The 24,455-nt window shown below is 38.3% G+C and overlaps 1 protein-coding gene across 5 annotated transcripts in view; it reads left to right on the forward strand.

Annotated features, from left to right (window-relative positions):
• The window catches only part of PLXNB2 (plexin B2), a 263,745-nt gene that overhangs the window by 224,940 nt on the left and 14,350 nt on the right, over positions 1-24,455 (forward strand). For all 5 annotated transcript variants that reach the window (XM_074903216.1, XM_074903214.1, XM_074903218.1 and 2 more), the window contains 14 exons: positions 5,355-5,491; positions 6,123-6,290; positions 7,881-7,989; positions 9,691-9,918; positions 10,376-10,552; positions 10,990-11,129; positions 12,191-12,291; positions 14,525-14,754; positions 15,748-15,929; positions 16,698-16,764; positions 16,876-17,022; positions 20,320-20,476; positions 21,513-21,613; positions 22,508-22,592. In XM_074903216.1, the coding sequence (XP_074759317.1) occupies positions 5,355-5,491; positions 6,123-6,290; positions 7,881-7,989; positions 9,691-9,918; positions 10,376-10,552; positions 10,990-11,129; positions 12,191-12,291; positions 14,525-14,754; positions 15,748-15,929; positions 16,698-16,764; positions 16,876-17,022; positions 20,320-20,476; positions 21,513-21,613; positions 22,508-22,592 (2,029 nt within the window). The remainder of the gene's footprint in view (positions 1-5,354; positions 5,492-6,122; positions 6,291-7,880; positions 7,990-9,690; positions 9,919-10,375; positions 10,553-10,989; positions 11,130-12,190; positions 12,292-14,524; positions 14,755-15,747; positions 15,930-16,697; positions 16,765-16,875; positions 17,023-20,319; positions 20,477-21,512; positions 21,614-22,507; positions 22,593-24,455) is intronic.

The following is a 24,455-nucleotide window of genomic DNA, read 5'->3' on the forward strand; positions in this document are numbered from 1 at the left end:
TAAACCATGTGGTAGGGAGCAAGCTACACCTTCTTGACAAGTTGGACTAGATGATCATTGCAGGCCACTTCCAAGTGAACTATTCTATTCTACTCTAAATAATATAGTTGTGGATGTGCATGTGTTTTATACCAAAACTGCAAATCCACTTCCTACAAACAAAGGGCATGGTCGTGAGAACATAAGGTGGGGAGTTCTGGTGATGGGAGGTCCCTCTGCTGGAAGATGGCTTACCAGACTTTGCAAGAAACAAGCCATTGAACAACTGACAGACATTGGAACAGGCTTTTTTGGTCTAGACTATCAAAAAGACTACATAACAAGGTAACCTGTTATTGCAGAAAATAGTTATGCTCAAACATTAAACTACCTGGAAGACATGAACAATATTTGCCCAGTGACAAAAGGAGGGGTATAGAGCACTGAAACCTGAAAGAACATTCCTCCATTTGAAGCAAAATAAGAAAAAGACTGAAATATATATGAATTATTGTTTTCTACACTCTAAGAAATTATAAAACAAGGGTTAAATTAGTGTTTGTAGGGTTGTTTAGATTTTACTGTGTCCATGAGAAATTAAATATTGCCAAGTCCTCAAAGGGGCTGACATCTTCCAGAAGAATTATTATAAGACTGCTACAAATTCCATATAGGACACATAATCAAGTGTTCTGCTTAACATCATAATTGCACCGAGCACTGTGGTGTGATGTTATAATGGCACTGTGCTGTGATGTTATAGTGACTTCCCCTGGTAACCTGGCTGAGCAAACAAAGATCCTGAGGTGCAGAGGGCTGAAAGTGAAAGTGGGGTATTATATTTATTATGATAGCAGTTATACTTCTGATTCAGAGGCTGAAATGAGAAAAGGGCAGAAACAAGGAAAGAAAAAACCACTGAGGGGAATTTGAAAAGGTGACAACACCTATCTTGCAGCACTTGAGGTCCTAGGTTTATCAGTGCTCTTTGTAATGGTTGAACATTCGGTATTGCCAGGATTGAGTCCAAATTAAAAGGTGCTGGCTCTTCGTAAAAGCAGCATTTTTATTATCTTTCAAACAAGGTTTGTAGTGAAGGATTTACCCTTTTCCCCTTGTTTTCCTCTGCAAGGAGAACGAATCTCATGCGGGGCTATGGTAAGAAACACAGAGCTGTGGGTTAGATGCAGCTTTGCTAGTCTGTGTAAGATAAGACTAGACCTGGCAGCTTCCAAGGGTCTGAACCTCTCTGTCTCACTGGTGAGTGCCATGTCAGTTGTGGGAAGGGGCTACCTTCTCCTTAGGTAACAAAATTCTTGTGAAGGCTGGTACCACCACTGAAGGTGCTTTCTCAAATTATTTTGGCATTCAGCAAAATACTGTTCTCCCGCTGATCCTATCTACCTAATTGCATTTTTGAAAAATGCTTTCTGGTTGAACATTTGGATGAACCAATTTTTTTTTTCTTTATTGGTACTCTTAAGACGTCCAGGTGAGCCAGTGTAGCTTTGCTCTTCAAGCCATCCATGAATATTTTAGAAGAGTACTAAAACTTGCTCATATCACATTGGTTTTGTAATAAAATGGTTATTAAAATTGTTAAAATTCTTGATATTTTAACTACTTACTTTTTCTGCCAGGTCTTAAGAGAAAGGGAAAGGGGGAAAATGTGAAACAGAAAATAGCAAGTTAAAATTAATCAAATCATTTTCCTGACAAGTTTACAGTAACAAACTGTTACTATGTGATGCTTTGCCTTAGCAGTCATGCTGAAGAATTTCACGGCCCACAGAGCATGGTTCAGCTTCTCCTTATTAGATCATCTTTCTGAGGCATCCACATTATTTGGTCTCTGGAGAGCTCTTGGTATTTGCGAAATTACTTTAAATACGTTAAATATGAATACTTTGAATTAAGCTATTTTAAAATAGTATTTTGAGGAACTGCTGCAAGACCAGCAATTAAAGAGAAAATAAAGGTTAAACCATAACTATTCCACCTCCTCTTTGACTGCTCCCAGAGTCATTCCTGACCTTGGTTTTCCATTCAGCCTGAAGTGAAGCTGAGATGTGCTGACTTCGGGGTGTGGTTGTGCCATGGATGGGGTCAGGTGTGGGCAGCATGTTCTCCCTTCCAGTGTAGCTGCATGTTAACTTCCAGCAGAGTTGGAGTCTAGCTAAGAAAAAAACAATTTCTGGGGAAAATGGAACAGAAACTTGTTTCACTTCCCCATTGCTGTTGTGTTATTCAGCAATAACTTTGCTATTTGGGTACCTGTATATTCCTGTTCATAGGCAAATGTACACCACCACTAAAAGGTCCCACACAGAATGGTGTGGATGGTTCTGCTTCAGGTTTGTAGCTCACTCCATATTTACTGGTTGTTAGCAAGAGCCAGCTGACACCTTGCCAAAGCTACCCATCAGATAACTCAGCAAAGCTTTAACAGGGCAATTATCTCACATTTTTGCAGGTAGAAAGGAATACAGCTGTCTAGCAGAAGTTCTTAGCAAGCTTTCTTTCATTTTTTATGGTGAGGTTACAGAGAACAGTGGTGTGTGATGCTTCAGAAACCTTTTCTTTTTCCTTTCTTTCCTAAGTTTCTGCTTAAAGGCTTGGCTTTAAGTGGTTTTGTGTTCATTTCCTTCCTAAGTCTGTCCTTAGAGTCTAGGCTTTCAGTGGAGTTAGTATTTAGGGAAACGGCTATGAGTTTTAAACAGTTTTTCTGAGGTTCAGGGATAACAGATTTGTCTGATTCCTTAGTGGGTTTGGGGTTATACTCTCTTCTGAAAGCTATCCAAGGCATGTTATGCAGCTAATCATTGCTGTGGAGTTTTGCTGTGGATTTTTACTGCGGATGATGCAGTGGCCCAACATGCTTAACAGTCTATAGCAATTAAAATTTAATTTGAAGTCGATAAAAGGTATGGTTTTCTGTCCATGTGCTAAGGCTATGCTTACAGTATTTCATACATTTTTAGAAGCAATTTATTTACTCTGTATTTTATATACAATTTTTCTGGTAATTTTTTCAGCAATAGAATTGTGTTACAAAACACGAGCACATGTCTAGACTTGTGTTAATTTAAACTTGAAGTGTGATTTTTAAAACTGACCCCCTCAAACTTTTTATTTACCCTCACATGGCTTATTTCAATTTAGTTTAAATTAGCAAGCAATTAAATCCAAACAAGAGCATGCCCAGAGAGGGCTGTATAGACCTAAGTGGGCAAGGTTTAGGCAACTCTTATATTGAATCAAGGCTCCTTTTTGCTTAAAAAGTACTTCAAAATTACTTTGAGTCACTTCCCTACATAAAATCTTGTAACCCGAGTGATGTATTAAATTTAAACAAAATCAAAGGTTAGCATGCGAGAGCAGTCATATGCTGCAGCAATGTACATCTTGAGGAATGAAGCGTTTACAAACAGATTTCTCTCAGGGAAGAAAAGCAATTGACACCCAATTAGTGTTAAAGCATATTTCTAAAGCTCAATGACTTGACAGCAAATTATAGTTGTCATTGTGGATTTGTGAAGTGTGCTGAACCATGATGCATTCCTTCGGGGAGAAGTTGCTCAGACATGAAAGTATAAAACAAGCACACCAAATCTGTGTTCTCCACATTTCTATATCTGTACTTCAATAAAACAAATTTGTAAAGTAACCACGAGGTCCATTGGATGCATTCTTATGGGTTCCTGCTGCTTATCAAAAACCTGTCAATATCTCACCAAGCTTTGAACCAAACTGTGGTACATCAGTCCTCCTCTGCCCTGCTAGTCGCCGGCCCTCGGTTTTGTAGCTGTGAGCTGACACAGCAGTGTCAGCAATGGCAATCTGTACCTGAGCAAAACAACACAAGGGAAAGTTTTTGCTGCATGACTAGTGTAAGGTGTGGGCTTGTTGCTCTGTTTCCGAGCAGGGCTTTTCCACGTTAGAGTGGGAGATCAGTGTGGTATGATGGTGATCAGGGAAAGCCTCATCAGCAAGGGAAGTTTTCAAACTTCTTTGCTGTTCCTTTATTTGCATATGCTTCGTATGGAATACCCCAAGCCTGGACTTTATTATCAGTCAACCGTTTTAGCAAGATTGTGCAAGAGGAGAAGAGCAGATATGAGTTACAAATATACATGAGATTGGGAAATAAACTCATTGCTTATTTGACTAATTTAAGGAAATCTTGTGCTTGATTATGGATGAAGAAGCATAGTTATACATCAGAAAAGGCATTACTATTTCACGGACTCCCCAAGCTGTTGATCTGGTATGATTTAGCAAATGCAGGGTCCCTGATAGCAATGCCCCTGCCACATGCTTGGACCTGGCGCCCTATCTGTGTGCGCAGCGCATGTGACGGCTGTGTGGGACCACCTTGCTGCCTGCATGCACAACAGCTACCGCCCCAGCGCGAGGGCTGCAGCACGTCTGCAGGCAGGGCCCGGCCATGGAGTTGGCAGGCAGCACACTCCTGGAGCTGGCTGGTAACCCATTTCACACAGCTTGCATGGCTTCGATCACCCTCTTGGTTCAGCAGCTTCAGTGTTGTCCTGAATAAGGATGCTTTTCTCAACTCGAAGCAGGGACTACTTAGTGATGAAGTAATTAAATCACACTGTTCATGAAAAGCGCTCACTGTTTACGCTATTTGTCATAGCTCCTAGAATACAATCACAGAAATGAAGACTGAATTGAGAACAAAAAGAGGAAACTTACTTGAGAAATTTAAATAGCCAGCAAATTTCATAACACTTTGAAGCATGTCTTCTTGTCTCAATTGGTTTTTAAAAATCTGCTCCAAGGTTCTGGATGCATAAAGAAAAGTTTTGCGTTTTCTGATTTTCTTTCTTTGCAAGTTCATTGCTTAAGAATAGAATAACAATTTTACCACAATTAGAGCCTTGCGAGATAAAGAGAATCTTAATATTCTTTCTGTTTAATACCAGTTTTTAAAATCTTGCTCAGTCTCTCCTGTAGCTGACACTGAATGTAGGAAAGGATGAGTGAAGGTGGACTCAGCCTTAACAAAGAGAGAAATCTTAAAATAAGTGTGAAAACAGGAAGTCCAACAGGAAGCTCTCACAGACTTAATGGCAGCTAACTCTACATTCTGTAAATAGGGAGTTGAAATTCATATAGAGCCTCATAAAATATAGTATGGAAAAAATAGAAGTACATTCACATCATGTTACTTTTTTTCTTCAGCATAAATAATGAAAGTTTTGAGTGGTTTTTAGAAGAATTTTCTGTCATTTTGATTTTATTCTTTTTAATTTTATTATTTTATTAAACTTCCGTTAGCTGTTATACCAGTTAGTACTGTTATAAATTTTATTCTAACTTTCTTCATTAGTTTGACCATCTCCTCTTTGCAGGAACCTCATCCTTCTCGAATAAGACCTGAAAGTGGTCCCCAAGCAGGTGGAACCACACTTACCATCACTGGTACAAACCTGGCCACTGGTTCCAAGAAGGATGTTCAAGTTTCAGTCGGTAGCCAGCCTTGCAATGTGTACGTACCCTGAGTAACTAACAATACAGAGCTGTATCCTAACAAAGCACCAACCTTTTCTGGCCTTTAGAAATTAAACAAAACCATTGTCTATCTCTTTGTGACTCATCCCATGTAATGGAGCTCTGCATGTAACATTCAGACAGAAACTCACTTGGAGTTTCCAGCTGGAAGAAGCAGCTGTAAAAACAACCAGAGTGGGAGAACTGAGACAAACACAGATTTTTTGCCTTTCTCTGATTGACTGATTGCTCCAAACCCACCCATGCTTTCACTCAGCATCTCTTCAGTGGTTCCATATAAAATCTTAATGTTCTAGTGCCCCTTGGCTTGTTCCTCTCACTTCTTTTTCCTTTTATTAATTGCTGCTCTTCTTTCCCCCCCCCAAAGGAATTACATGAAGTGTGCTGACATTGCATTGTTCTTGTGCTTGTACACTATCCCTTTTCATATCCTGCATCTATTTTAAAGACCCGAAGTGTTCTGACTAAAGTGTTATCTCCTCTTGTAACTACTCAAGTGCCTAGCAAAAATAGAGCTGGTTTTGTTGCTTCCAGTGTAACTGCAGTAAAGAATACAAATCACCGTAATGTTAGTAACTAAAGATGTTTCCTCTTCTTCTCAAATTTAGCACTGAATTTGGAGATGAGATCGTTTGCATTACAGGACCTAATAGCAAGGTTGAAGCTGTTACAGTCACAATGGACTATGGGGGCACAGCAATTAATGTACCACAGCTATTTTCATACAGTGAGAATCCTACTGTCACCAAGTTCCTGCCAGTAAATAGCTTCAGCAGGTAATTAAATATTTGTCATAACTTCATTTACAATTGGGTTAAAATTTGTGTAATTTGTAATAAACATATAGAACTGTTTGAAATAAAAATTCCTGTACTCTAGCAATGTACACATTTAGATACATAGAGTTTGTGATATTTCTTAACTGCAGCTGATGTTTGAAAGTATTCTGTTTGCTTTCAAACTTTAATCCCCCTTCAAAGGCAAATCCTGGAACCAGAAGAGGTAATGAGCTGCTTCTAAATGAAGATGTCTCAGAGAAAGAGATTTGAAGCATTTCAGCATGATGTCAGACAACATGATCTTTGTATTACTTACAAATCCTTATCCTATAAGGATAACGTATATAAAAGGTTTCTAACAGTTCTTCTATTCAGCTTTTAATAAGTATGCTGGAAATAAAGGAAAGTTATGGCTTGTCATCTCTCTGTCCCATGAGAAAAAAAGTATCTTTTTAGGAAATCTAAATCAGAGTTCAATAATGCTTTTAAAAGTTATGCTCTCTTCTGTGGTGGTACTCATTGACACCCCATCTGATAGCTGTTCCTTCTGGAAAAAAGCTCACCTAGTACCAATTGTGAAACCAAAGGAATGTATGCCACTCTTATATTTGTATCAATATGGCAAACCATCTGTATAAAAGTCCTTGTAACATACCTCTGGTTTTGCAAGTCATTCTGTAACTGATACAGGGAGAAACTTGTGAGCTTGATTCACAGTGGTCTCGGCTGTTCCCTAATATTCTGATCTTTTGCTTAGTGGGGTACAGTTGGCAGAGAGAGATCATGATGTTTCCACTTCCTTTTAGTAAAAAGAAGTGGAAGATCATGACCTTACAAATAGGACGTTAAAATTGGCTGTGACTTCTGTAGGAGAGATTGGTACCTGACTCTGACTATTGTGTAGTCACTTACGTAAAATAGCATTTGGTTTTGATACTTGCTTTTGATTTTTGGTTTAGGTGGTTCTGGGGCCTGGAGGGTCTTTTTAGTAGATCAATAGTGATTTACCCCACAAGATTTAAAAGATTTCTTTTTTCCTCTATATAAACTAAAGCTTACTTCAATGGATTGCTTTGAGGATTGCTATCCCTCTAAATACATGTCACTTTGACGACTTTAATTCCCACTGGCAACTTGCATGCGTTGTTCTTATGTGAATGCATTATTTTTTAAACAATGTGTTGCAAATGAAAAGGAATAGAGAAACTAGGTCCTTATAGACCTGTGGAAAATACTGTCACTTTTGTCTCTCTGTGTGTGGTAGGTGGAGTGATTTTAACAAAAACAGTGGAGAAGCAAAGCACGCAAAGATAGGCATCAATGAAAAGCCACAAATACTGACAAAGCAATTTGTACTTTTTTTATTCTACTGTTTTAAAACAAGTTTGAAGTTGTCATTGCTGCTTTTAAATGCTGTGGTCATCAATAGCTTCCACAGAAGTCCCTTGTGTAGGATATCTAATTGTCATATAGGCATTATATAGCTGTTTTCAGTGGAAGTAGTAGTGGTAACAGTGCAGGATAAAGCAGTCTATAGCTGTGGTAGTTTACCACTGACTTGACTTCTTTTTTAATTCTGCCTTTCAGTGGAGGGAGAAATATTACAGTAACTGGAACCGGTTTTGAGCTCATCCAGAGTTTCTCGTTGGTGGTATATGCAGAGCGTCCAGAAGCAGGGAAAACGAATCTCAAAAGGGTAATTTTCTTTCTTTCCCCGCAAAGACATCACACTGGATGCATAACATATCATCTGTTCAAAAAATTCATTTAAGTCTGCCCACTGGACTTCACAGGGCTTGGAGTGGAATAAGGTTCGAACAGATTTCTGAGTCTGTTCTCAGGGTTTCCATGGAAGAAGAGCCTGCTTCTACCATCCTGACTTACATTCACTTGTACCTTGCAATCTTCTGCTTTAAAATTATTTTCATTCACTATGAATAAAGATAGAAGAATTAGGCTTCGAGTGGTAAGGTGGATGTATTTCGTAGTTTGAAAGTGTTTATTTTATCTTTATCTTTCTCCTTCTCCCCCTGCAATCTTTAAAGGTTTGCCTGAAACAGGACCCAAATCCAGACAATGCTGAGTACTCAGCTTTGCAAAGTCAATGCCTTTTATTTTTTCACACCTCAGTGAACTGAGCCTTCTTTTCTTTCTTTCTTCATGCATATTCCACCTATAGCATGTTCACAAAAAGTTGTGAAAAATACCATTTAATAAAAACACAAACCTTTCTTGCATCTCATGTTAAGAACTGGCATTACAGATAGTCTCAGTTTCCCACTCTTCTAATGAAGATCACAATTTAATGTGATGATTGAGGACTTAAAAGTGATCTTCCAGTAAGAACATTGTAAGATTTTTTTCTAATGCTGGCTCTTCAGTTGTGATCCATATAGAGCTGGTAATGTGCATCTTTTGTATTACATGCATGATTCAACTTTCAGAGTATGCCAAAGCCAGCTGGATTTGGGTCCATCAGAACCCTATCCTTAAAGAATTTTAAGAGGAAAAGTGCCTACATTTCTTAGGCCATAAACTGCAAGATGTAATTATCTTGATAACCTTAACTCCCAGGATGATCTTAAAGTCTATTAGCATTCTTGACAGTGTTTCTCAACATTTCTTACCCTCCTTCTTATGTATGCTCAGCATCTTCTCGGCACATTAGCTTAAGTCAGCATTATGTACAGCGCACATTCTTGGTTAAGACTAGAAACTTTTCTAATACCACTTATGGCAATAAAGGTGGAGGAGAAGCTATCAAACTGCATTTCTCAAAGAGAGCAACTGAGGTGGTTATAAAAGAAATGTTGAGGTTTCCTATTAGTGTTGTTGGCTGTAATTGATGTTCCTGAATGACTGAAGGAGTTTCTAGGATAAAAACATTTATCTAATTAGGGATGGAGGGTAACTGAGTTGTTACCTTGATTGACAGCTGCTAGATTTTATTCCAAAATTTCACTTAGTAATTGTATTGAATTTCAACAAGGTGTTTTATTTACAGTGTCAGTAGACAAGGATCTACCTGAGACACTTAATGGTATAGAAGATGATCTGGATTAAAGCTGCCATGTAAACCTCTTAATCTTAGAGCAGTTTAATGATATCAGCCCAGTGTGGTCCAGAGCCACAGAATTTGAAGGGAATGGAAACTGATCTGTAGCCTAAGCTTTTTCTTCAAGCAGCTGCTAGAACATAATGAAGTAACAGTTTATTCTCATCAACAAATTTGTTCCATTTTCTTTTCAGAAAATACCTCATGCTATGTTATTTCTACTGTATGGAGAGGATATAAATCCAGTGGATTTATTTCTACAGGCTAAAGTTATCGACAGTTATGTACAGGAACACGTCAAACTCTAAAATGTGCATTCTTTTCTTGTCTTGTTTCTTACAGTTTGTTGGAAAGCTTGTTACAAGACTCAATGAGACCACAGTGGTTTTTTCTTCCCCACCAATACTGGAAGACCCAGAAAACTATAACATTACTACTGTTATTCTAATGGATCATTATCATTTGGTTGTAAAAAATGAGAGCCACTCCTTTGCCTATGTTGCAGACCCAACCTTTGAAAACTTCACAGATGGCATCAAAAAACAAGTCAACAAACTTATTAATGCAAAGGTAAACTTGTCAAGAGATGGTGGTTGCTCATTTTGTCTCGAAGTGTGTATGGAATTTTTCCTTCCTTTCTCAAACCTTTAACGGCTGTTGTTTGGCACCATACCCAAAATGCTTGGTAGAGTCTCTTACCTCTGCTAGAACTGACAGCTCTCTTTTCCTCCCCACTCTCCTTCTGAGAGATAGTTGCTATATTTTTAGCTATTATTAGCCTCCTGCTGAGCCTGGCATTTGGTAACACCCTCTGCCATAGAGCTCCCAAGGGCTGGAGGGGACATCTCTTCTTGCACTAGGATGGAAAGGAGAGAAATTGCATAATTCCCAACCACTCTGCTCTTCTGTACACTGCAGTGCAAATTACATCTGCTGATGAAAATGATCCAAATGTTAAGTTGCAACTCAGGACTTCTTGTCTCCCAAGACTTTGTGATGATGACTTAGCCTTGTATTTTCTGTCTAGGGCAGTAACCTGAACAAAGCCATGACAATAGATGAGGCCCAGGCTTTTGTGGGTGACGAGCCTTGCAACATAAAAACACTAACTGAAACGGACTTATATTGTGAGCCACCAGAAGTACAGCCTCAACCAAAGAAACGGCAGAAGAGAGATACCATCAATAACCTTCCTGAATTTATTGTAGGTTACCATTTCAATAGAATTTAATATCGTGTGTGACATGGATACAGTGCTGCTTAACTGAAGTAATTTGTTCTTCAAGTTGTTGTAGTACCATGAAGAAACTCCTTGCAGTTCTTTCTTCCTCCAGCTTCTGCCTGCTGTCCAGAAGATGTCACATGTAAAGAGCAGTCCCAAGCTGCCAAATGCCTTCTACCTTCATTACATAGGAATGTAAAATTGTAGCTAGACAGGCTAGGGATTTTTCTTCCTCTGCTAAGCAAAATAGAATTACTTCATGTAGTAAAGTGCTAGTGACCTAAATTCAGTATTAAATATTCAGAAATGTTTCCTTTGTTTGTCAGTTTGAGCTAGTAATTCACTTAGTGAGAATTACGAAGACTTTAGAATGCAACTGAGCACTTTTTTGAGACAAATGTCTGTGCTTATCTAATTAGGTGAAATTTGGACTCCGAGAATGGATCCTTGGAAGGGTGGAATATGATACACGTGTGAGTGACATCCCACTGAATCTTATCTTGCCACTGGTACTTATTCCTATGATAGCAATCATCGTCACTTCTATCATATGTTACAGGTAAGTTCCTTTAATTAGGTGGTTTTGCTGTCCTAAAGCTTTCAAGGTACTACCTAATTGTTTTCAGCTCAGTCTACAGAAATGATCTTGATCTTTTTTATGAACTGCAGTTTAAAAAGGCAGTTACAGATATAAATGTATATAAGCACCAATTTATTCCTCTCACACATACCAAATTCCTCGGTGTCAGTCAGCCCAGTTCATACTTTATACATAAGCACAGTTGGTCCCAGGTTTGCCAAGTGCACAATTGCAGACTGAGTTGCACGCGTATATTCTTGAAATGGCAGCTAAAGTGCCTCTTGTGAAGGAGACAACTTATTCTGTATACATATCCATCAGCGTTTATGCTGCCTCAGTCAGCACTGTAGGTCTGAGCTGGAGGGATTTGGCTGAAGGGTCATTTTGGCCTTTCCAGCTGAGATAAGTGTTACCTACACACAAATTTCATGACTAATGGTGAAATTCATGCTTCACAAAGGGTCAGAACAATGTCTTTATTTCACTTAAGACCTACGTAGCTGAGTTTTAAGGTTAGTAATGAGGGCCTCATATTGTCCCTCAGGAGGAGGTGGATTTTACTCTTATGGTGCATATCAGTATAGCTGAAGCAATGCTGAAATATGTGCTGTACAGCACTGATGATCTTATGGACCTTCTTCAACCTTCTCAGTTCAGTCCTAGACACACTCCTGGGTGGCTCAGAGCCAGTGCAGGCCATGTTGCAAGCAGTCTTTGTTCTGTACATACAAAATGAGTTTCTGTATGTAATATGTGACTGAAAGCATTTGTAGCTACTGCTTATTGGATTTTAAATTGCTGGCCCAAGTGTGCTGTGAAGCAGCAGGCCCATGATTGTGCCAGTTTGATTTACAAGGAATGAAAGACTTGGTCCACTGTTGCTCTTCTCCTTCTCCATTCTCTTTCTACTGCCAGTGTTTAAAAAGTATTCAGACTCAGAAAATGTCCTCCAGTCCTTTGGCTTCCCACTCAGAGTTGTTGCAAAGTATTTACTTCTGCAGTTTTTAACTTCTTACAAATCTTACCTCTATTCTGTAAAGACGCAAGAGCCAACAAGCAGAACGAGAGTATGAAAAAATTAAATCACAACTTGAAGGCCTGGAGGAGAGTGTCAGAGACCGGTGCAAAAAGGAGTTCACAGGTATGACAGATATTTGCCCTTCTGTGGGTCCTCTTCAGCAATCAGAAGATTAGCTGGAGCAATGGTGCTAGCTTGCTAAAACTCTTCCGGGAATGAATAATCAGTAGATCTTAGTAGTCTTGATTACTGACATTGACATACAGCAGATATTTTGTTATTATATATGAAAGCCATAAATAAATTAAAATAGGGAGCTGAGGGTATTAAAGGAAATGGATAGTTTTAGTCTAAAGGAAGCATAGAGTTAGCAACTGGGAAATAGAAACTAGTTGAGATTGGGGCTACATACAGTCATTAATGTGAGTGGCCATTGATACAGAAGTAAGAATATTTTGTAGTGACTAACCATGCACTTAGTATTTGGGACAATGGCTGTATGTGCCAAGTATGCACATTAAAAACTGTTATCAGAACTGCAAAATTTCTTTGCAGGAATCAGCATACAAAGGGATAATTTGGCAAGCTCACAGGAGAGAAATAGCATTTTGCTCTGTTTATCGTGGGAAAACCTTAAGCTTGATTTGAGAAGCTAGCTAATTGTTCTGTGTAAATGTAGAGACATCATCCCAGGGAAGGCAGCGGGAGGTGTGAAGGCTCAGCATTTCTACATGTTGAAATACTCATTGCAGTGCCTAAATTAGGCATCTGAGTGCAAACATTGCAAATACTGGCCTAAATGATTACCATGAAATGTCACCGCATTTTCTGAATTATACTTGCTGTTGGGTCACGTTGAAATAATCTCTACTAAAAAAACCCTGCATGTTTTATTTCTGAAGAGAAGTAGATTATTTCATATTGATAGTGGCTAAAAATCATGATTGAATTAAATGACAATTTCAGGTTGGAGTTTGAAACTAATTTAAGAAGCTCAGGCTATCTCAAAGATTTCGGCCATGCTGGAAGCCTCTCCTAGTCTTGTTTTTCTGGCATTTCTGGGACAGCATGTTCTTTTCTTGTACCAGCTTGCTTTTTCTGGAAAACTGACTTCTTCCAGGTTCTGGACACAAATCAGAAGCAAATGTTTGAATCAAGAGCTATTCATAAATGGTCTTCATTTCAAACTGCATTTTGAACTGTGAGAGGATCGATTAAGTGTAACAACTCTCCCTCTTACCACCTTTCCCATGCGACTTCAGACTCATATCTGAAAGGAGAAAGGTGTCTTTCTCTTGCTGACACTCCTAGTAGAGGGCTACAGACTCCTGCTGCATGTTGGGTTGAAGGTTCCACCAAGCACAAACGGGGGAAGTAGAATGCACATCCAAGGAGTAATCCAGTTCCTAAACTGCATCCACCTTAGCTGACAGTAAAATGAAACACTGAAGTCAGAATGCATTCTGGATCCACACTGTGAAACTCTAATGTCAATAGCATGAAGTGCAGACAGTCTAAAATACATGGAACCAAACATAGCAGAGGAAAGGGACATCAGGGAGGAAGTACAAATACAACAAAGCTGGAAGCCACAAGATGCTTTCTCCCTCAGCTTTGCTGAATGCTATAAAACAAAGAGGTAAATGAATGAATAAAAGCAATGACACTGCTGAGACAGTAGGTCACTATATTAATTAACATGGTATTCTAGTCAATCAGCAATACTGGGTAATTGGAAAGCCTTCAGGTAGAATAGCTGCTCCAAAGGATGATTCCCTAACTGTTGTCCCTTTTAAGTACTTCAGAGCTTTTGAGTCCCACAGAAATGTTTCCATCAATTTCAATGATTTAACCTTCTTGACTCCTGATATCCCCTTCTTTTCAATTAAATTAGCATGCTTTACACTTTAAAGTTTTCTTTCCTTGATTACTATGTGTTTTTTAAAAGAACTTCTATTACAATATAGACTCAAAGCGAATAGAATGTGCATTTTTAAAAAAGAAACAAAAAAAATAAGAAAACAATATTGTGGTGTCATTTTTTTGGCTCTGTGCTACAATCCTACATTCATATATATGAATTCACCCAGATGTCCGTTAAGGCCCTTTTTTGGATAGGTAGCAAGAAGGAAACCATCTGTGCTAAAGGCAGTTATCCTCATGTCACTGTAGGATTATCTGCAGTCATAGTTAACAGGGTAATTGGTAAAAATAGCAAGAGAAAACATTAAATGAAATAGAGTTTTTGGTGTTGAGTTGCTTTGTCTCTATTACAAGGCACCTAAAGAGATTGTGTTGCCTAAAAAAGCTGCAGGCTTTTTTTAAATGAACCTTTAAACTGTATTGCATATTCCAGATCTAATGATAGAGATGGAGGATCAGACAAATGATATCAATGAAGCTGGAATCCCAGTACTGGACTACAAAACCTACACAGACAGAGTCTTCTTCTTGCCCTCCAAAGATGGGGAAAAAGATGTGATGATTACAGGGAAGCTGGATATTCCTGAGGCCAGGCGACAGACTGTGGAGCAGGCTTTGAACCAGTTCTCCAACCTCCTCAATAGCAAATCATTTCTTATTAATGTGAGTACGGAAGTAGATTCACCTTGTCTCCTTAGCTAGGCATACCTGTGTGTGCAAGACAGTAGGTTTGCAAGCACAACTGAACCAAAAATACTAAAAATAAGTGATTTTGGTTCTGGTTCCACAGTAACTGCTGCAGATAATGTGGCATCCCAGCGAGAGCTTCCTGGTGGGCGGAGAGGCCAGATCGTATTTCTGTGCCAGATCACGTAGTATGGAGTTAGTCAACATTGCAGTGGGTGTAGGAAAACAGATATTACCCAAACTGGCATAAAAACTGTTGTTACAAGTTTGGTTTAGCCTTTCAAGAAACATGATCAGAGAGTGCTGATTCTATCCTGGTTCATCACAGAAGTCACCTGCAGGCAGCCATCTGCTGGATCTCTGTCCCAGAGAGGCAGAGGCTCCTCAAGTGGCTTATTCATCAAGACTGATGAGTGCTCACAGCAGCTCTGAAGAGACTTCTAATTGCTCACTCGCAAATACTGAGGCTGATTGTCAGACACCTAAATATAGATTTAGGCTTCTAACTTTTTCTCCTTTTTTAAATGAGGTTCCAGTGCTGAGCTAGTTAATGGTAGCATTACAGTTTCTGGCAAATGAGAGCACATTCCCACGTGTACTTAGATTAGTGTCTTTGTAATTTGATGTGAAAGGACTGGGAATTTGGAGGAGAGAGGAGTTGATTTTCTCTTTTAGAAAATTGTCACAGAACACCTTTTTACATATAATTACAGCATCCTTTTTAGATAAGGCTTCAGTTAAAGTATATAAGCATTCCTTGGGTTAGTCCAGTACACTGTGTGTATCTAAAAACAAATTATTGGCAACAATTTCTTATCAGTATTTTTTTCAAACTTCTGAAAACTTTTCCATTCTGTGCTTCAGAAATTAATATTAAAATAAAATTGCTGGTCTTCTTAGTGCAGACAAGTGTTGGTGTTCTTCAGAAAACTGTCATCTGACTTGATTTTACATTGTTTTCTGTTTCAGTTTATTCACACACTGGAAAACCAAAGGGAGTTCTCTGCTCGAGCTAAAGTGTATTTTGCATCTTTACTGACAGTTGCTTTACATGGAAAACTAGAATACTATACTGACATCATGAGGACACTGTTCTTAGAATTGATGGAGCAGTATGTTGTGGCCAAAAACCCAAAGTTGATGCTAAGAAGGTTTGAATGATTGTCATGTTTTCTGTAGTTCTCTGGTTTTCTGTAAATGTATTTCTTTTGCAATGCGACTGTATTAAAATGCCAACTATCTATGAAAGTCAGAATTAGCCTGGCCCAAGCATATTAGAAAGACAAGCTCACCAGGAATAGCTGTGGAAGCCACAGGCAGGACTGCTGAAAACAGATTGCCATATTCAAATAGTGTAGTGTAGAATGTGCATCAAGATTACTGAAACATCTACCTGACTTCGAAATACAATACCGAACATTTAATTTTTAATCTAATTTTATTCCAAATGATCTAGCGTTTATACCACACATCATCTCCATAACGAGCACACATAATCAGCTTGCATTGTGCATTCAGTGAGGGCTTGCTTTAGTGTTTTTAACCCCGTTGTTATCCCAAATAAATTGCAAAAGACCTCTCTCTGTGTATGTTGTAGCTTTGTAATCTGTAGATTATGTCCCAGTAACTGCACAACTGGGTTAATTTTTTAGCTCTTACAGCATAGACCCAATTTAAGATTTTGCATAAAGAATGTGTGCTTTTCAGTAGTGAGCTGAAGGTACCCAGGAATGATGAGCAATACAAAGCACTTATCCTAAAGCAAGTACGTTCTCTCAAGACTCTACAGGGAAATCATTGCATTAGGAGAGTGCATGCAGTTAGGCATGTAAAAATATTATATTTCAAGCAAGCAATGTTTTTCTTTAAAACTTTGTCATTAAGTACCCTTACCATACTCGGGGTTGTTTTTTTTTCAGATCTGAAACGGTTGTTGAGAGAATGTTGTCTAACTGGATGTCCATTTGTTTATATCAGTACCTCAAGGTAAGAGTTAAGTCTGTTTCCTATGGGGTTTTTTTATCAATAATACTTGAACATGCTGCATTGAGTCTATCTTTTGGTTTTGCTTTATTTCATTTCCTTTCCTTTAAATAGGACAATGCTGGGGAACCGCTTTATAAGTTGTTCAAGGCTATCAAACATCAGGTAGAAAAAGGCCCAGTGGATGCTGTACTGAAGAAAGCTAAGTATACATTGAATGACACAGGCTTACTGGGAGATGATGTAGAGTATACACAGTTGGTAAGCAGAGCATGATTAATATATTACAAAATTATTATTTTAATTTTTTTTTTTTAGTTCTGTAGTGTTCAGTCTGTACATACTTTTCTGGACTACTGTGATCTGCATAGAAATTCTGGTCATGGGAAGACTGTAGATAGTTTGACCAAAAAAAGTCTTCAAGCAGGAAAACAGAATTTTAAAGTATCTTCTAAGTGTTAAATCCAAGACCTGCCACTACGGAATTTCAGTAAATCCCTTTAATAATTTTCAAATTCTGTCTGAACAGTAGTCAGGGTGTTTGGCTCCTTCCCTTTTCCCATCTAAATTAACTGGCAATTGATTTTTGCAGAATTCTTGCACTAACATTATGTTTAAACTTTGAGTTGTCTTTCTCCCTTGTGATTGCTGCTTGTCAACATATCAAACATCATTTTAGATATCATTTTATTAGTATACCAGGATGAGCTCCTCTACAGTCCTGTGAGATGGCTCTGCAATCTCCAAAACACTTTATGGACCTATTTCTGCAGTTGTTCCTGTGTGAGTCAAACTCTCCTGAACATGGACAGCCCAACTGGCATTGAAAGGGGTTTCATGTCCTCCTAAGGAAATAATTCCCTGCAGTGGTGAGGGGAAGCTGCCTCTACAGGCATGTTAGATGATTCAAGTGGGATGAAGTGGACATCCCTGCCCTAGGAATTCCTCATCTGAACTCCACCACCTCCTGAATCTGATCAGCAGTGCCATGGTCCAGTTCTATTATGAATTCTGCTTTGACTTAATTCTGTTCACTGCCACAAATTTCCACCACTTTTTCAATCAGACCCCAGGACACGGATTCACTGTCTTTTTGGAAAATTGAAGCAGCCCACCCTTTAGCTGTTTAGGGAGCCTAAATTCTAGTTTTACTCTTTCTGACAGGCTTTCTGGTTTTCTTCAGGGTACAGTGTAATGAATATCAAAGATGCACAGACTGTCCATCAAAGACCAACACAAGATTTTTTTTTCCCTCTCTGATTTCTCTTTTATTGACATGTTAGGAGCCATTTGTGGTTGTCTCCAGCTGACAAAGATGCAGTGACATATCTGCAGTGTGGAAAGAGAAACAATAAAATCTTTATTAAGTCCTGGTAAAAAAAAAAAAAAATCACCATTTTGTGTATTCTGAAGGGATGTTGATGGGAGGGCTGATGTGAGGAGATTGCTGTATGACTTTCACTCACAGAATCACTAGACTGTGACCTAGACTGCCTGGAGGAAAAGGGTGTGCTGAGCAAGAAGATATATTTTAAGTTCAAATTGATATTTTGGGCATTAGTTGAGTTGTCATCATATCTTAGCTGAAAGTGCCACCCATAGAAACCACACTGACTGGCAATGATGGTTATATTTTCTCTTATGTACAGAGAACAAAATTTACTTGCAGTTTACATCATGTAAGACTTAATGGCAATAATTCTTTATTCAGTCTGTTTCTTTTCTCAAAAAAAGCCAATGCCTGCAATTAAGCTAAATGAATGCAGTGTGAAAGCAAAAAAATTGTGTATGCAGTCAGATGTGGGCACAACAAGCATACTAGCTAAATGCTAGACATTATAATGTTGTACAGTAGTAGTATTTGGTCCAGATTTGCAGATTTCCTATCAAACAAAGATTTTATGTCTGTGCATGCTTGAAGATGATGAGATGTATGTGTATATGTATATATGTGTGATGAAAGATTATGGAGGGGGGTTACTATTGCTATAAATTATTGGAATCTTTGGCATGATGATGAAATTGTTGTGGTAACTGTGAACAGTTAGGCAGTATTTGTGCACCAAGGTAGGTTAAAGCATGAGTTAATTTGTTCACTTCTGCCTGAAAGTGAGACATGGTGGGAAAGTACTGTATAGAGCAGTTGTCTGCTCTCTAATTGTTCTTATTTAAAAGATGAATCTGTTTTGCATCACTGGTTACACTGACATACTGCATACTGAACCAGCAGCAAAATCATGTCTAATTACCATAAAGCTAATAGGAAAAGGAAGGTGAAATCTCATGATTAGTTTGAGAGTTCTGTCAAGGGACAGCACAATCATGTTTAATTTGACTGCCGTATGGTGCAGCTTTTCTTCGCTGTTTAAAAATACCAGCCATGCAAGTTTATTTCTGAGGTTTGAGATGATAAATTCAGGCATTATGGTTGGCAGGACTGTATGTGTCTGAGAGCTGCAATGCTTCAGATATGCCTGGCCTCCAAAGCTACCTGAGTGTCGAAAGATTCACAAGGGCTCTGAGCTGTTGTACTGATTCAGCTAGTGGAAGAAAGAGGCTTTTCATAACATTTATTTGATTTTGGTGGGTTTTCTCCTCCTGGGGAGGTTTCTGGGACATCATTTTCTCATTTGCATTTGTCTGCATTAAAACTGACCCATATAATGAAGCTACTTTTAAAAAAATCACTCTAGATTCAGCACATTGCAGGCTTTCAAGAAATTCCCTTTAACATTTTAAAAAAAAGTGTCAGTGCTATCAGAAAACAGTAATATTTTAGAACTAGCATAAACTATTTAGGTATATTTCCTGGAGTTTAAATTAGAGTTATTGTGACAATGTTAAGCTGTAAATGAAGTCTTCAGACACCAGAGATTATATAAACAGCTTTTATATATACATATATCTATGTGTGTGTATTTGTATGTATATATATAATGAACAGCTGGTCACAGGAGATAAAGTTATGGGAGCTGAACAAGTCACTGCTCATCAGTTGAGACATGTTAAATCACCATATGTACAGACCTGGTCTCCTCAACTTGAGAAGTAGAACCACAACCATGAAAACAGCATAAAGGAAGGCAAGAGCACACAATATTCTAGGAGTTCAGCAAAGGGCAGCTCAAATGCTTATTAGGAGCTCATTACATTAGGGCACTGCATCACTTGTGCTTTTCTGTATTCCAGGTTATCAGGTTATATGAGAAGCATGTAACTAGTCAGTGGTCCAGCTGCTTTGTTCATGTGTGTTCCCCTTTAATAAATTCCCAAGGCTTAATAACAGTAGTATATTAGGCATGAATAAATCTATTCTGCATCTTTTCTGTTTTGTCATAGTGGGAGGAATTAGCTGGAATTTATGATAGCCGGTTGGCTACATAACAGCAAAGGATCCTTCACATAATCCATATTCCCATTGTAAATATGTGCTGCTGTACAATAATCATTGCACTGTGAATTTTAGGTATTGTTTGCATTTAAATTGCCCAGAAAAAGATACAGAGGGAATTCAGTGCTGATTTGTCTTAATAACCATGTACATTGTGTTTTTTACAGACAGTAAATGTATATGTACAAGATGGAGGAACTGATTCCATACCTGTGAAAGTGCTGAACTGTGATACTATATCACAAGTAAAGGAAAAGATAATAGACCAAGTCTATCGAAATCTGCCATGTTCTCAGTGGCCAAAAGCTGAGAGTGTAGTTCTTGGTAGGTAGCTACTTGTGATACTATATTGAGCAGGTGAAATATGTTGTGTGATTTTGTATTTTCAAAAAAAAAGTCTATAAAATCAATTTACTGTTTCTTTGTTTGTTTGTTTGTTTAAAAAAAAAAAAAAAAGAAAAGTTGAATTCATTCAGCTAGATGCAGGAATACAGCATTTTACAGCAATCCTAATATGCATTGAAAATTAATGATTTCTTACAGTTCTTTTTCCTGACTTAAAGTTTTGGTGTACTGTCATTAGTGTGCAAAGAGCCTGTTAATGACTATTAATACAAATGTATTCATGTCTGACAGAGTCAGTATCTCAGGTACTAATTAATGTGATAATGACAGCATGGACAATTAACTGATGGAGAAGTAATGATGCCATTTCAGAAACTGGTACTGAATTTGACTTGCTTTTATGATGGTTATTCAAATGAATTATAAGTTTCAGGAGCTGCACTTTTAGGAGATGATGAGACACCCAGCCTCTGAATATCATCTTCCTTGAAGGCTTTCAAAATTGCTGTTCTCTTCTTGAGAAAAATAATTTGACGTAGTTTAAAAGGCCTAATAATCTCATAATAAAAGCTCCAATTAATAGTTTTGTTGTATCTTCATTACTGCCTTAATCTGAAAGTAGGGGATGCAGTTCTTGCTCTTCAGAAAATCCTAGTAAATTCCCAGAAAATGCCTTTTCTGTTCTGTACAAAGTCCTGCTCTATTTTGGACTTATTTCTTATTTGGACTGTAATTTCTTATTATATATATTTATAGTATTCTATGCAAAGGAAATTAACTTTCTGTGAATAATAATCAGAAGTCATGTGCATGGTTAGGAACAGTTCATGCAAACTTCTGTAATAAAGACCAAATTATTAAGCATTAAAAAACCACATAATCATGGCATGTGCCAAATTACTTCTTTTAATGTTCCACAGTGTGTCAGTGGGTGTCTAAACTTAAACATTCTTGGAGTAGTTATTTTTGCACATGATTAAAAGCTGTTTTTTTTCTCGTTTTATTTACCCTTTAGAGTGGCGTCCAGGTTCTACTGCACAGATCCTCTCAGACTTGGATTTAACATCCCAAAGAGATGGCAGATGGAAACGTATCAACACACTAATGCATTATAATGTAAGGAGGTTTCAGAGCAGTTGTTCGCATCTGTTAACCATTCTCTAGTAATAAATAAAAATCTTCATTTGTTTTTAGAGAAATTTCTGGGCTACATAAAGAATTAAAAAAAAAAATCCTAGCTCTGGGTCTAGGCAGTAAAAGCTTGGGAGCATGAAAGGCCAGGTCTATACATATTGCCAAAACATCTTACCAAAATCACATCACCTAAATGCCAGCACATTGGTTTCCTCATCATTGCAGTGTCTAAATCCAAATTTCCCTTTGAACATTCAAAAGCTTCTTTTGCTAGGTCTTGTATTCATATCTTCTCTACCACTTCCTACCCTTGAGAATTGTCTTTGTCCTTGCTCTGCTGCTAAATAGACTTTTGGGTTGGTCTGGTTTGTTCAGCAGCCCATTCAGGAGAGCAGACACTGACGGTTTTATACTGTCTGCTTTAGGTTTCATACTGTGCACTCTACCAAGCACTTGCAATCCATTTATCTTCCCTTTGTATTCTATTTATTGCTTTCTAACAACAAATATCCTGAATAGGAAAGATAGAAGTAAGTTAATTTTCCTTCAGAAAACAGACAGGTCTGATTCTTCATGATAAACCCCATTTTTGTACAAAGGGCACCCACATCAGATTGAGGAACCACTTAAGTCTTGGAAATGTTTCTAACATTTTCAGTAATCTCAGAGGAGGTGTTAGTCTATTATTAAAGGAGGGGGAGGGAGTCTGTCCTGAATTGCAGAGACAGTTGCCCAAGGAGCCTTTGAGGGACAGCATTAATCATAGGTATAGATACCCTGCAAAAGATTACAGAAACCGCAGTTTAGGTTTTAAGAAAGAGGTTCAGTAAGTGCATACTTCTTTCAAGTAACATCCCTGTGTTTGTATTTTCAAAGGTCCGAGATGGTGCCACACTTATCTTATCGAAAATGGGAATTTCCCAGCAGCCAGAGGATAATCAGCAAGATGTCCCAGGGGAAAGTAAGTATCCTGTGGCTTCCCTGCCTCCCAAAATGATCAGAAGTCAAAACCCACACAAAGAGAGTGACACTGCTGTCTTGATCTTGTTTATCAAGCATGTCTGTGGAGCTAGATATTCCCCACCAGACTACATGGGTCTTGTTTGCTGTGTGTTGCCCACTGTACACTTGCAATGGTTTTCTTTGTTTTGACTATAAAAGCCCTAAATGATGGGGCCTTAATCATAATTGCTGTGAGTCTATGCCCTGGATTAATAGAAAACACTCTTAGCAAACATTTCCTTGCAGATTTTGTTTCTTAGTCCCAGTACCTCTATAGTCAAACCTTATGTTTCATCTTTCCTAAGCTTTATCTGTTTCTCCTTCCTTCTTCCTTTACTTACTTTCCAAATTTCTTCCCCTTATTAGACTGAGAATTGAATGATACGTTCTCGATGAACCACAGCAGAGACCAGCTCCCCTCTCTTGTGACATAGTGGATCTGATGCAATTTTTTTATTGCATTTCTTACAACTATGTTGCCTTGCAAACTCATCTCTGTACATTCATATTTTGTCTCCCTCTCTTTGAGTGATATTTCACCAGCTATGCTAGCTTGGTTTTGTCTCAGTTTTATTGGTTGGCTTTGTTCATTCTACACATGTTATCTCTTTAGATGCAGCATTTTCCACAATTTCTTTGTTCTTTTTGAGGTTTGCAATCCACTGTAAATTAGCATCAGGAATTTCCTTGTAATGTTTCTTCTCACATCTCTAATGCAGCTGTTGCATAATTCTTGTATTGCTGTCTGCTGCAAGAATGCTGGACTTCTCAACACAGAAGACAACCTGTTAGCTTGCAACCTGTCTTTTAAAGCTTTTACTTCTACATGTTAGTATTCTGTCTAGACCAATCTCCTTTATCTCAAAACCTCTTGAGACACAATACTCATTACAGCCTAAAATGCATTCAGATTTTTATGGAAATATTTACTTGTAAATTTATGTTCTTTGTCACATGTGTTTCCTTTACAGTTAAGATGTTCGGTTTCTCTGGGGTTTTTATCATTATGTTCAGTTATTTTACGTGAGGTTGAAGTTAGATTTATGGAACAATAATTGTTGAGATCATTCTTCCTTCTGTGAACTCATTTGATAGGCTTTTCTGTCTAGCACTGATTGCAAAAGCCATTGCTTCACCTAAGAGTTTCATTCCTTCAAACAGATTTACTGATCTTGGATTTAATAGGTTTCAAGGGCAATTATTTCAAACATTGGAAATAATATGCCAGAAGTGTACATTTTTCAAGAAGACGGGTCTCAGCTGATAGCTCTGACGTATATTGCTATTTAACAAAAATGTGCAGACTTCCATTTCATTTGTGTTGAGTGTTGGCCAGGAAATGAGGACAGGCAGAATTACTTGCTGTTTACTTTTTGCTCTGTCCTCCTGGATGCTTTCTGTTGAGACTTTTTCAAGCATCCTTGAAGGGTCTTCTAATGGTGATGACTACACTTCTGCTGCTGTCCCCTCACCCCTTTACTGGAAGTACCTGTCATAGTTGGCCAAGTGGTGACTACTCTGTCACAGCAGGTGCCAACCCAGCACGTTAACTTAAAAAAACATCCAGTTTAATATAGAGCACAGTCAAGTGCAGCCAGGTGAGGAGCTGAGTTCCTAGCCCCTGTTCAGTTTGGTTGCACTGATTGCTGAAATAACTGCTGAGGTGGTAGTTGTCTTCATTCTGAAGAAGTGGAGTGGAACATGAATGGAGCCTGTTGGTGTCCTTAGCTTGCTTTCCTTTCTTAACACAGAGGAGTGTTCAGTCTCCTGTTCTGGGCTCCCAGTCTTCATCCTCCACACCTCTTTATCCTTGTGGCAAGCA

This window comes from Athene noctua, chromosome 3 (genome assembly GCF_965140245.1).
Source record: "Athene noctua chromosome 3, bAthNoc1.hap1.1, whole genome shotgun sequence".
NCBI classification, from domain to species: Eukaryota; Metazoa; Chordata; class Aves; order Strigiformes; family Strigidae; genus Athene; species Athene noctua.